This window comes from Rhinatrema bivittatum, chromosome 2, assembly GCF_901001135.1.
Source record: "Rhinatrema bivittatum chromosome 2, aRhiBiv1.1, whole genome shotgun sequence".
NCBI classification, from domain to species: Eukaryota; Metazoa; Chordata; class Amphibia; order Gymnophiona; family Rhinatrematidae; genus Rhinatrema; species Rhinatrema bivittatum.
In genome coordinates, this window is record NC_042616.1 from 425,783,132 (window position 1) to 425,797,344 (window position 14,213).

The 14,213-nt window shown below is 44.7% G+C and overlaps 1 protein-coding gene across 1 annotated transcript in view; it reads right to left on the minus strand.

The window, feature by feature from the left end:
* Positions 1–2,040: 2,040 nt before the first annotated feature.
* The window catches only part of LOC115086154, a 101,369-nt gene continuing 89,196 nt past the window's right edge, over positions 2,041–14,213 (minus strand). Inside the window, exon 10 of the mRNA XM_029592656.1 lies at positions 2,041–2,104. Coding sequence (XP_029448516.1) covers positions 2,098–2,104 — 7 coding nt within the window. The 3' untranslated portion in view covers positions 2,041–2,097. The remainder of the gene's footprint in view (positions 2,105–14,213) is intronic.

The following is a 14,213-nucleotide window of genomic DNA, read 5'->3' on the forward strand; positions in this document are numbered from 1 at the left end:
GATGTAGGGAGAGATGGCTGACTAACCAGAACTGAACAGAGACAGAGAGACAGCGTCTCCGGTATTGTATATTTATTTGTTTTGTTATTTGTCGCAGGTGGTCTCATATGCACCTGTTCTATACATATATTATAAAGATAATATAGCTTTTCATTATTTCACCTAAGACACAATCAGTGTTGTTATTTTCTTAGTTTGTGTGTGTGATCCCACCCCAAAGATCCCACAACAGCCCCGTATAAATTCAAATGGTCCTGCTTTTCCAGTGCATGATGGGAGGGGGAGGCTGGAAGCACTTCACACTATTTTGCAGTCTGTAGACCCAGGCAGAAGAGGGGATTCAGGCTCAGTCCAATCCTTGGTGGCATGGATTTTGTTTACAGCCCAGCATAGGGCTCATGCTACCTGCAACTGAGGGAAGAATGCCAATTATTTATTTGTTCTATTGGCATTTGGATGACTTTTAGGGATGTCCGGCAATATATACAAAACCTGTAAATAAAAATACCAGTGAAGAACTCAAGAAATGATGCAAGTTGTAAAAAAAATGCAGCTGTTGAGCCCTCTGGCACAGAGCAAGAGACATATCGTGGTAGCATCACCCATCCCCAACGTCTAAAGAAATGCATTTAGGAAACAGACCCTGGGCTTTGCTCTGTCTGAGCTGCTCCCTTCTGGGCCCAGGAAACCTTTTCCCTGTTTGCTGTCCCACAGTTTCCCCCTTTTATCTTCTGCCTTTCCGGGCCCTCACAGCACAGCTTTCTGTGGCAAGAGAGGGGAGGTGGGAGACTAGCACTGCTGCTCTGTGCCAGCCAGCCAGTGTCGCTGGTTGCATACCGACTCAACTTTAATCTCCCCACCTCCCAAGTTATCAGGAGTGAGGCTGTTGCAGCATTGCTGCAGGCCCAAGGAATGGGAACCCAAGTCAGAAACTCAATCCCAATTTTCTACAATAGTGATGCAACGTGGGGTTAAACTTATGTTGGTTTCCTGTGGAAGCAGAATTTTTAGTTGCCCTTTCACCCAGGGAGAGGAGCTGTGGGGGCTGCAGAGGAGAAGCACAGACCATCAGGGAATTATTCTTGTCATTTGTATAGTGCATGCCAGATGTATACAGCGCTATAGTGTACAGAGACATATATAGGGGATAATTTTGTAACAGCTCACATACATTTTAAGTCTAATACATGTATATAAAATACATGTATTAGACTTATATAATATGTATTATATTAAAATGTATTAAATGTATTAAATATATTAAATATATTAAAATATATTAAAATTATATTAAAATGTATTAAATGTATTAAATGTATTAAATATATTATTAAAATTATATTAAAATGTATTATATTAAAATAGCTTTCAAAGGGAAAGTGCGTGCATATTATGCTGCCAAAACTACCCCTACATATTTCCATCTGCTATCTTGTGTGCAGATTTTTATGGCGAAGATTTACATTCATATTATTCAAGACGCAAATTTGTATGCAGATAAAGAGAAACGCCTTTGCAGATCTGTCCCAGGAGTGCTGCTGCTCACTGCAGGTTAACGTCTGCAAGTTTACCTGTGCAGAGGGTGGGCAATTACCTAACGGGACGTTTCCATGGGTAGAACATTGTTTTACCCACAGAAATGCCTTAAAAAATTACCCTCACAATTCCTACTCCATGGAGCTTACAATTTAGTCAAGACATACAGGATGCAGAACAGTAGGTAAATCTAATTTTCCAGTGATGAAGATCCTCAATACTAAAATAATCATACACAGTTGACACTTTGGTTGGCAGTATCAGCAAGGAGGCCAAGGAATAACGTGCATGGGGACTAAATTCTCCTGAGCAATGCTCCTTCCGGAGCAGGGGCTGGGGAGTGGAGCTTGCTCCAGCATGGACTTACTGTATCTGCTCTGTGTAGAAATGAAAGATTCCACCTTCCAGTGTTGCCAATCGGGCCTCGTTCACCGGGGCTAAAGTCACTAGAATTGTTCAATGAAACGTTATAACAAGTCATACAACTCTTAGTAGAGAATAATGTAAATTATAAAGCAATATTTATTGTAATTTTCATTAATGTTTAAGCTTGATTGTAGATTAGCATCTGAAATAGAAAAAAGAGCAGAATCCATTAGAGGCTGGTTCTATCGGCCCCCCCCCCCCCTCCTCCGTCGGCCACCACTCCACTCTATGTGTCCCTTGTCCCTGATATCTGATGGTTTACACTATTGCCTGGGTTACACCTTTTCTTGTCTGATGCAGATTCATGTTAGTCTCTAGGTTACTCTAGTAGAGCTTGAAAGGGGGAGCTCAGCTCTGGGCACCATAATGCCATGTCGGTACTGTTTCCATCCCTAAGGAGTACAGTCTGAAAGTCAGACTACATTAGTCCGTTATCCTTCCCTCTTTGCTGTATTTCCATATAATTGCTCATGATCCTGACAAACGTTCCCCGGCTCATGATGTCCGCAGGCCCAGCGAAACTCCCTCTCATCATTTCTCATCTACGTTTGTCTTGACTAGAGTGAAAGTTGCATGGAGCAGGGACTGTCCCCTGTGTGTGTCTGTACATCACTGTGTACATCAAGTGGCACTTTAGAAATGATTAGGAAGTCATCTGCCAGGACAGTGCTGCATTCTGTCTTCATGCCTGGGATTGCCCTGGCTCACAGAACATGTGACCTGGACTAAACCCTAGCAAGTCAATGATTCTCATTTCCTACGATCCTCTGAATCCAGACCTGGGTTCATTTCCCCCCGGATTATTGCAAGCTAATCCTACTCCATTCAAAAGAGGCGCCGTTATTTTTAGCAATTTGGCTCATCTATGATTTCTAGAGGTTTCCCCCAATTCTCTGTTTGTTCATCCTGCCTTCCTACCTGCCCATTGACTCAGGAAGGGGAAACTTTCAAAACAGCATGCAAAGTCCGGGGGCACTTTAACCTTCAGCCTCAGAGGTAAAGAAAGTATCCAAAGAAATTTTCACCTACATTTTCTGTGGATACTTTTTCCCTTTTGAAAACGCACGTTATGTGTACTGTGTAATTCCCCGCCTTAACTCTGGTCCTGGAAATGCCTCTGCTCAGTGTGTTAAAAGGTACATACTTTGTTCCACAATGCTCATAATCTCGTCCAGCGGGAGGGGGGAAGTTATTTAGACATCTGATTTACACGAGTAAATAGACATTTACCTGCATAAGTTGCTTTTTAAAATTCCCCTCTAAAACATCAGCTCTAGGAAATGAAATTTACATGATGTGCCTGTCTTCTACAACAAACAAAACTTGAGGGATTGGTATTTGACAGTTTTGAGAGCTTCTGCTTAGCCGTTCGAATCGTTATGAAATGAGACCTAAATTGGGTCCACGTCTTGGGAAGAGATTTTGGATGTTTGAGCCTCAGGATTTCTTTTTAGAGAATTTGAAGAAAATTACTATTTGTGCAGTACTACTGAACTGCCATTAGATGGCAAATAGAAATGACTATATAATGTTATATACTGAATAGTTTTCTAGATGCAGTTACCATTTAGAATGGTGTAATCCTTTAAGAAGATAAGAGAAGATCCCCTAGGGAGAGTTACTGGAAAGTATATAATGTCTGGTTCAAGTGTGGCACCCCTATTTTTGGCCACTAGATGTCTCTAGTTCCCCATAGTTGAGTACTAGGAATTAGCAACTCCTCCCTATGAGGTAGCTGAAAAGGAGGACCTGGTTATAAGAGGGTCAAGGGGAGTTTTGCAGGGGAGTCGAAAGGAGAGTTCTAAGGGAAAGGTGCTCTAGAGTGAAGAGTCCCTCCCTACAGGGAAGGCCTACAGCTTTCCCCAGATCCTTTTGCAGAATCAAGCCTGTGCACATCCTGCCAGGTTAGAAGCTACGTAGAGAGGAGCAAAGCAGCTCCAGAGTTTAGATGGTGTCTGAAATACTATGGTCTGGGCTACAGCCAGGGTTTTGAAGAAGAAGTTCCCCAAATTCCAATCTAAGGAATATTTTGGAAGACCCCTCCAAGGATCTTCAGTAAGGAGACGAGTGCAGTTGGGGGAACCCCCAGGAACCCCATGGCCATCGGGGCTGGCTAGGAGCAGGGAAAACCCCCCATGCTTCCCAGTTCAAGGGAGTCAGGACTCACCCTGGAGCCAGGGAATCAGCACTTACACAGGGGGAGTAAAAGGTTGAATCGTACAGTTACCAGACCTGGAAATTGATTACCAAGTTGCTCAGAATCATTAAAACTTACTATTTGAACACCCATCCTGTGTTCAGCTGTCTTGACTACACATCACTCAAGGGCACATGAAAGAAAGTCATCCCACTGCCTGGGCCACAATAGCTACCCCCAGAGAAAGAACTCACCCCAGGGGACTGTGGCAAGGAAAGAAAGCCCTGAGAGTTGATACATTTTTTTGTGTGCCCTCTGAGGAGAAACTCTTAGGAGAGAAGGGTTACACAAGGTTTAGTGAGGAGATTGAAGGGAGTGGCCAAGCAAGGCTGGTGAGCCTGAGGACCCCTCCTTATTGGATTTGGTCTTGCAAATGCTTTCCCCCTCAAGGAAAAAGGTGTAAGACAGAAGTAGCATTCCTTCCCATGGGGAAATAACTAGAGGATGTGGCCGGGTCTAAGAGAAGGAGCTGGAGCAGTATATGGCCCCATAACCAGTGGAGGACCAAGAGAAGGAGAGGAAGCTGGAAAGAGAAGTGTACTGTTGATGCTGGGGAAGTCCTTGGCTACATGCCTGTGATACAGAATTTCTTGACCTAAGGAGAAGCGGTACCCTGTTGCCCATGAGTAAGAAACTTATGTAACTGATGGTGAATATTGAGAGGAGGTTGATGTACCCTAATTGATGGTACGGTGTGATATTGTCAGTCTAGGATTGAGAATAGAGCAAAGAATGTGGGTAACACATTTCTAAAGCAATAGGAGTGTGGTCTATTGTAGTGAATTGCAGAGAGATTGGAATAATTCTCTTGGATGTTGAACAATTTGTTGTTGTTTCTCCATGGACAAGCACAACAAACTGTCAAACAAAATGGGTGATGTTATCTGACAATGAGTCAGATCATTTTTCTCTCAAAGCCCAGAAAGTTCAACTTTGCTTTCTGAGCATGCAGGGGCCTTCTCACTCTAACATCCCTGCTCACAAGTCTCCTCAGTCTATTTTTGCCCACTACAGCAAATGGTCAGAAATCAACTCTCTCTCTCTCTCTCAGCTTCATCACTATTTGTCCGAAAAGCGAGGAAAAGGTCTGTTCAAAAAAAAAAAAAAGTTAACAATGTGGACATAACATGTCCATGCTAGATTTATATTCCCTTTGTCTGAAATGCCTGAACACAAACCATGACTCTTCATCCTGTGGCCTTTGTGGATATATGTCCCTGAGGATGATAATTTACCAAGAACTTTGACATAAATATGAGCACCCAAGCTCATCGAAAGAGACCAAATTGAAATCTAGTTTAAAAACTCTGGGCCAGACAGACGTCCGGGAGGCTCCAGCGGGGGGCCAGGACCGGTCCGGGACACATCTCCTGCACTACGGCCATCGGCTGCCAGCAATCAACATGGTGCCGACGGCCCTTTTCCTTACTATGCCACTCGGGGACACCAATGGCGGCAGTAGCCCATGTGACATAGTAAGGGCGAGGGCCCCTCGGTGCCATTTTCAGGACTGGCAGCCGGCAGATCTTTGCCCTTACTATGTCAGAGGACCTACCGCTGCCATTGCTCCACCCCACTGACATAGTAAGGGCAAAGGGCCATCTGAACCCATTTCAGTGCTTGCAGCCGACAGACCAACGCCAATACATCGCTCCTGGACCGCTCCTGAACGCCCGCTCCACCGGCTGACATTTTTATCAGGTCTTGGGGGGTCTGAAGGGTGGGGGGTGGTAATGAATTTATTGCGAACATCTTGGGGAGGGGTCACGAAGTGGGGGCAGGTTTCATTCATTCAGCAACTCTGGGGGGGCAGGGGGGTGGGCTACTGTTTTTCGCAGGGCTGGGGGAGGGGGGGGCAGGAGAGTGTGGGGTGGTTAGTTTAAGAGAACTTTTCTCATAGGGTTGTTTTTTGGGGGAAGAGGAGTTCACACACAAATACATACACTAAACTTGCACAATCTCAGGAACGCACCAAAATAGCCCTCCTCAGACCACAAAACAAATTTTGAAGTGCAAATTTGGTTAGGCACTCCCCTATTTGGCTACATAACGCGCACAGACGTCCAGGGACAGACCACATGTAGCACCAACAATTTTAATTTTCCAGGTCTTGGGAGGGGGCAGCAGGGTGGGGGGTTATTATTTGATTTAAAGGGTTGGGATTGGGGTTTTTTTTTGGGTGGGAGGTTCCCACAGAAATAGAAAGACAAAGGTTTTCTGACCTGAAGGGTAGGCAGTAGGCGGGGGGAGGTGACAGTGAGAGGAGGGAGAATGAGGGGGGAGGTGAGTGTCAGGGGAGGGAGAATGAGGGGAGAGGTGAGTGTGAGGGGAGAGAGTTGGAGTGGGGACAGGGGAGGGAAGGGGGGGTGAGGGGGTGAGTGACCAAGGGGGAGGAGGATGAGTGACTGAGGTAAATGAGCAAGGGGAAGGGGGAGGAAGGGTAAAGAACCTGACTCTGCCACTGCAACGTGTGGCCGGGTACCGCTAGTATCTTTATAATAACCTTGAAAAACTCCATGAATGTTCCAAAAAGTTAGCAGAAGAAGAAAAACATTTTTTCAACTAAATCATAGCAGATTCAAAGAATTGTGTAAAGCATATGACACGGTCAATTTACAACTCCTTCGATACAGCTACAAGGATATCTGCAACAGCCATAGCAGCAAGAAGACTAGCATGGCTAAGGGCGTCAAGCCTCAGAGATGATGTCCCTGAAAAACTGGCAGATACATCTTGTGCAGGAGACAATTTATTTGGGGATAAGGTGAAAAAGACAGTAAAGGTGATAAAGAATCAAAATACAGCTCTTCAGTCTCTCACTTCTTCTCAAAAGGAATACATAACACAGAGGAGCTTCAAGAAAGACCCTTACAAGAGGCCATATTCCTATTCACAAAAGAAATCTGTAACTGACTGTGAACAATCAATAGAGATCAAAAGATATAACCCCTATTACTCTTACAGAAAATGCCCAATCATCATACAGTAGTCACAGTCAAGACAAGGTCAGCAACCACAAACAAGACAACAAAATTGAAACAAAACTGAACAGAACCTTCACACAGATCTACACCGTCCTTTTCACTCCAATCCAACCTACCATCAGAACCTATTTCCAGAATTGGAAGAAGGGGTAAGATTACAGTTTTTCAAGAATCACTGGAGTCAAATAACAGACATATGGGCTTTGAAAATAATAAACAAAGGATACTTTCTACATTTTGAAAGCTTGCCACTGCCAAACCCACCAAATTACAACAAAGGAACAACTCTCCATACTACAGAAAGAGTTGCAATCATTTCTTCAATCAAAAGCAGTTCAACCTTCCTACCTCACTAATAGGAGTCAAAAATTCCATATTGAATCTACTACTTCTTTCTCCACAACCCTTATCCATGGGGTTCCCCAAGGATCTGCCCTCTCTGCTGTTCTATTTCATGTCTACCTAACACCCTTATGTCGTACTCTTTCTAGCCTTGGAGTTCATTACAAGTTCTATGCGGATGATATCCAATTCTTTTTTCCCCTAAAGGAAACATGGTCCGTGACTGAACCATTTCTCTCCCATTGCCTGAAAGCCATTCAAAAATGGCTCCAGTGCAATAAATTAGCACTGAATATTGCTAAGACAGAAATCATGGTCTTATCACATTACCAAGTTCAAAGAACTTTCGACCATTTCTCATTTGATTCTCACTGTATTACAATTTCTCAAACTGCTTATAATTTAGGAGTTACTATTGACCCCTCTCTCTCTCTGCATGATCACATAAAGACTGTTACCAATCCATCTTTTTACAAACTGCGCCTACTCTGCCACATCAAACCTCTTCTGGAACACTCTGAATTCTGATCCGTTCTTCAGTCTCTACTTTTCTCTGGTACAGATTATTGCAACTCTCTCCTAATAGGTATCCCAGGATATGCTACCCGTCCCTTACAGATTATACAAAACTTGGCAGCAAGACTTCTAACTGGCACTCCCATCTATGAACATATTACTCCACTTCTTGAAATATTACACTGGCTCCCAATCTCACACCGCATACAATACAAATGCTATAATTATCCACTCATCTATATACAATATACACTCCCCCTGGATCTGTTCAATACTGAAAATACACACTCCTTCCCAGGCCCTTAGGTTGGCAAACCTAATGTTACTTGATGTTGCAACTCCGAAGCTGGCCAGTCTTGACGAAACCAGAGAGTGGTCCTTCTCCTCAGCAGGTCCTCTCCTGTGGAATAGTCTGCCAAAGGAAGTGAGGTGCCTCTGTGAAAGAACTTTCTTTAAAAAAGCATTAAAGACCCACCTCTTTAAAAACACTTTTCCAACAGAAATGATAATTTATACTCCCCAACGCTACTCCCTTTTGGAGTTCCTTTAGCCCTTTTTGATTTGCCTGTATGTCTTCTCTGCGGTTCTTAATGCTCATGTTATCCTACGTTCAATTTTATTCATACCTTTTTAATTACTTAATAGTGACTTTTGTTAGCTAGCTGTTACTTTATATGTGTTATTTCTATGTGTGACCATGTTATAGGATGTTTGGTTTTACTCATTTTGTTGAATCACTTAAGTTACTTTTATTAGCTAGTTGTTATTGCGCGCTCCGTCTGCGCTAGGCCCGTGCCCGGGCCTACTCATCCTGCTCCTGTGCTAGCAGGTCCCAGGCCGTCCTCTCCCACTGCCGCTGCCAGCACCGCCTGTCCGCAGCATCCCGCAACAGCGTCTCCTAGGCCCTCCACATGGGGCCGAGCTCCACACCGGGGTGCGGCATCCTCTCCGGCGCTGGCTCTGCCCCTAGGCGCACACGCTTGCGGACCGCCCAGCCCTTTAAAGGGCCCAGGGCGGGAACCAGCTCCGTGGCGTGCCCCGATGACATCAACTAACCTCGGTATGTAAGCGAGGCCCTGTCCACCAGGACTTCGCCTTGGCAAACGGGTCTTCACCTCGGTGTCTCTAGTTTGCTGCGTTCCTGAGCGTTCCTGCTTGTCCTTCGTGTTCCTGCTTGCTCCTGTGTTCCAGCCTGTTCCAGTCTCTCCTGTGTGTTCCTGTGTTCCTGCGTCCTGTGGTCCTTCCTGGGTCCCTACTCAGGTAGTACTTTCTTGGACTGTTCTCTTGGTACTGTCCTCTGCCTGCCTGACTACTCTCTTCATTTGCCGCCTGGATCTGACCACTGCCTGCCTGACTACTCTCTTCGTCTGCCATCTGGAACCGGAAGCACCAGACAGGTCTGGAAATGATGTACTGACTGACCTCTGGAACCTGAACCTTGCTTTGGCCCACCATCCTAGGACTGATAACCTGGCTTTGACCCTTGTGCTACATTCAGAGACTCTCTTCGCTGTTCCTGAGACCACCAGATCCACCTGCCTTGACGCTCATCGTGGCCACCCACGAGCTAGACCCTTAGGCTCTGCCTATTCTGCCGGGAAGACCTTCTGTTCCTGGACTGTTCCTGTGATCTCTGGTATCTCCTGTCCTAGTCTAGCTCATTTCTTCCAAGAGATCTGCGCACCTTTACTCGTGGTGGGCACACCTCTCCGTCATCTCGCTGGGAGACCCTTCGAGGCTCAACCCGCGGAGAACCAAGGGCTCAACCCGCGGAGAACCCGGACTGTTATTGGCGAAGTTCCAGTTAGCCTCTGTCTCCTTGTGTGCTCTGCCTCCTGGTGACAGGCGCTCTCTGGGTTCGCCCAGGAGGCCATACCTCTCCTGCACCAGGCCAAGGGTCCACCTCCAGTGCAACAATTGTTATGTGTTTTAAAGTACCTCGCTCTGAATGTTAGGAGGGCGGGTAATAAATGCTTTTAAATAAAAAAATTTAAAAATAAACATTTCCCCAAATTGCACAGGGGAATGGGATTCTACTCAAAATACTTCCTAATTCTGAAAAAAATAACAAGCAGTCTTGGTCCAATACTAGGTCTCAACAATTTGAACATCTTTCTAAAAAGAGAAAAGTTCAAAATGAATTCAGAAGGAACGATATTGTCACTCCTATAAAAAAAAGGGACTGGCCAACATCCCTGGATCTAAAAGACACCTGCGTACATATCCCAGTCAAGGTCTCACCGGAAATATCTAATATTTACCCAAGAAGACAAACATTGCCAATACTGAGTGCTACCTTTTGGACCCACAGAGGCCCCCAGAGTATTCACCAAATGCCTAGCAGTTGTAGCAGCTATTCTGAGAAAACAGAACATACTAATATTTCCGTACATAGACGTCTGACTAATATTGAGTCCATCTTATGAAGACTCAATAGAAGACACAAATCTACTTATATCAATAATACATTACCTTGAATTCCTGGTCAATTACAAAAAAAAATCAATATACAGACCAAGGCAGCATCTGGAGTACATAGATCACCAGTTGAATAAGGTAAAGGTGAAAGCATATCTCCCAATGAAAAGAGTGAAAAAACTAATCAGCTTAGCATAGGAAGTGAAATTGAGGAAATGGATAACTATGAGACTATTAAGATACATTTCCACAGTACAAATAATTCCATTAGCATGACTAATAATTAAACAAGTGCAATGGTATCTGAAGAGCAAGTGAACTAAGTAAGTCAACTGTTAAGATACAAAATCCAGCTAAACAAAGAAGTAAAAAAATTCACTCTCATGGTGGACAATCAAGAGAAACTTGCCATGTGGTCAGAACTTTCACCCACCAATTTTCAAACTATAGTGATGTCCATATTCAAAAGCCATTTAGACGGATATCTCAAAAGTTATCCATCTAAATGGCAAATGGAGCATATTCAACCACTTATCTGTCTAAATTATAGCCGGATAAATAGTTATCAGTCTATAATTTAGCCAGATAAAGGGGCATTTCAGGAGTGTTTTTTCAGGGGTGTTCTGGGGAAGGGTTCAGTTATCTGTCTAACCTAGTCAAATACCTCATATATCTGACTAAGTTATCCGGCCTTATGTGGCTGGATATTGTACTATTTAACCGAATATCTTTAAAAGATATTCGGCTAAGTAGCACTTTCATAAGGAAGCAAACCCAAGGAAATAAAGGGGTCAGCAGGCCAGTCCCTTCTCTCCCCTCAAAAAATTTTACAAAGGCCCTGTTGAGTCATGCTCTCCTCACCCCTCTAAGTAGCATGTTATCCGGCCACACAAGGCTGGATAGCTAAAAAACCTACCTGGCTATTTTCAAATAGCCAAATAACTTTAAGCTAGTACAGTCAGTGGGGGATGTTTATCCTGCTGAATATATGGGACAAGTTATCCGGCTAACTTTAGCCGGATAACTTGTCCACTAAATGGCCTATTGAATATTGGCCTCAGTGACAACAGATGCACAACATCACTTATGGGGAGCATATCTCAACAATATCTGTACGCGAGAAGAATCCACGTTTCACATCCATCTTCTAGAAATGAAAGCAATATTGAATGCTTTAAATATGTTTGAACCATAGTTGAAAAACAGAACACTACAGATACACACTGACAATTAAGTGGCCATGTTCTGATTAAACAAACAGGGAGGAACAAGACCTTACCAGATCTGAAAAGAGTCCACAGTGATATGGAATTGAGCAGTCAAACAGAAAACAGTGATCTCAACAATGTTTCTTCCAGGGAAGAAGAACATAATAGCCATCAGATTTAAGCGATCAATTCAACCGCACAAGTGGTCTTTCAACGATGACATACTGGAGGACCTATTTGCGACTTGGGGCACACCAGGAATAGTCCTATATGCATCTCCATTCAATCACAAACTACTATGGTACTGTTCGAAAAGATGCAATAGCAAAGGATGCCTTTCTAATTCCTTGGAATGAAGTCATGATGTATGCTTTTCCACTGATTCTGCTAATAGCGAAAACCATTCTAAATTTGAGACACAACAAGGGAAGATTGACAAAGTTGGTTTCCGTGATTAATCAGACTAACAGTGGATACCCAGATAAGATTACCAACAATTCGGAACCTGGTAAATCAAATCAATGGAACAATCCTGCATCCCAGTCACCAGTCTCTAGTATTAACAGCATGGATATTGAAAGCAACATAATTAAACAATTTCAATTGCCACAGAGAATAAATGAAATTCTGCTTGCATCCAGAAAATCTTCCATAAGAAAATCTTATAAATTCAAATGGAGGAGATTCGCAAATTGGTGCACACATCAAAGAGAACAAACTTCCGCATGCCCAACTTCTAAAATATTTCAATACTTGCTTCACCTCATGGACTCTGGACTAAAGACAAATTCCATCAGAGTACATTTGAGCATGATAACGGCTTATCACAACACTGTTGATAGAAAACCAATTTCACAACGATGACTAGTAGCTAGGTTCATAAAAGGTCTGTTCAACCTTAAACCTTCACTAAAGGAACCAGCATCTCAATGGGACTTGACACAGCTTATGACACTGCCATATAAGCCAATGGCTACTTTGGAAATGAAATTCTTGGCATGGAAAACTTTATTTCTAATAGAAATCACATCAGCAAGAAGAATAAATGAGTTAGAAACTTTAGTAATCTATACACAGATATACAAAAACTAAGGGGCGGATTTTAAAAGGAGCGCGAATAGCCTACTTTTGTTTGCGCTCCAGGCGCAAACAAAAGTACGCTGGATTTTAGTAGATACGCGTGGAGCCGCGCGTATCTGCTAAAAACCTGGATCGGCGCGCGTAAGGCTATGGATTTTGTATAGCCGGTGCGCGCCGAGCCGCGCAGCCTACCCCCGTTCCCTCCAAGGCCGCTCCGAAATCGGAGCGGCCTCGGAGGGAACTTTCCTTTGCCCTCCCCTCACCTTCCCCTCCCTTCCCCTACCTAACCCACCCGCCCGGCCCTGTCTAAACCCCCCCCTTACCTTTGTTGGGGGATTTACGCCTCCCAGAGGGAGGCGTAAATCCCCGCGCGCCAGCGGGCCTCTTACGCGCCGGGCCGCGACCTGGGGGCGGGTACGGAGGGCGCGGCCCCGCCCCGGACCGCCCCGGGCCGTAGCCACGCCCCTGTACCCGCCCCAAAACGCTGCCGACACGCCCCCGAAACGCCGCGACGACCGGGCCCGCCCCGACACGCCCCCAACACGCCCCCCTCGGAGAACCCTGGGACTTACGCGAGTCCCGGGGCTCTGCGCGCGCCGGTAGGCCTATGTAAAATAGGCTTCCCGGCGCGCAGGGCCCTGCTCGCCTAAATCCGCCCGGTTTTGGGCGGATTTAGGCGAGCAGGGCTCTGAAAATCCGCCCCTAAGTGTTCCTTAGAACACACCCAAAGTTTCTTCCTAAGGGCCTGATTCATAAAGGTCTTTTCCCATAGACTCAGCATGGGGAAAAAGCTTTAGTGATTCTGTCCCTAAGGTAGTATCCTAATTCTACCTGAATCAAGTAATAATACTACCAGCTTTCTTTCCTAAGCCATATATCACAACTGCAAAGTAAGTATTGCATACCCTAGACTGCAGAAGAGCCCTTTTATTCTACTTGGACAGAACTAAAAAACTTGGGAAGTCAACCCAACTGTCATATCTTATGATGCAACTAAAAAAGGCTTATCTGTCAAAACACAAATGTGATCTAGATGGTTAACACAGAGTATCCCTCATTGTTCTGTAGCCAATGGTTTGGAAAGACCACACATATTAAAAGTGCATCAGGTCACAGCAATGGCTACACTGATGGCACATCACAGAGCAGCAAATAATCCAAGAAATCTGCAAAACAGCCACATTGTCAACTATACATACTTTTACAAAATATTACTGTCTGAATAAGGACTCATATTAGATGAATCTGATCAATTTCTTTGGGTGACCAGAGATCTGGATCAAGGAAAAGCATTAGACACTGGGGCAGATTTTCAAAGGGTAACCCCGAAAACCTGCTCCTGCACGCACCAAGCCTATTTTGCATAGGCCCGGCGACGCGCGCAAGCCTCGGGACACGCGTATGTCCAGGGGCTTGAAAAAAGGGGCGGGGAGTGGGCAAGGCGGGGCGTGGGCAGGGCCAGAGGCCTCTCCACTGCCGCTGGGCTCGAGGATCTCGTGCCAGCAC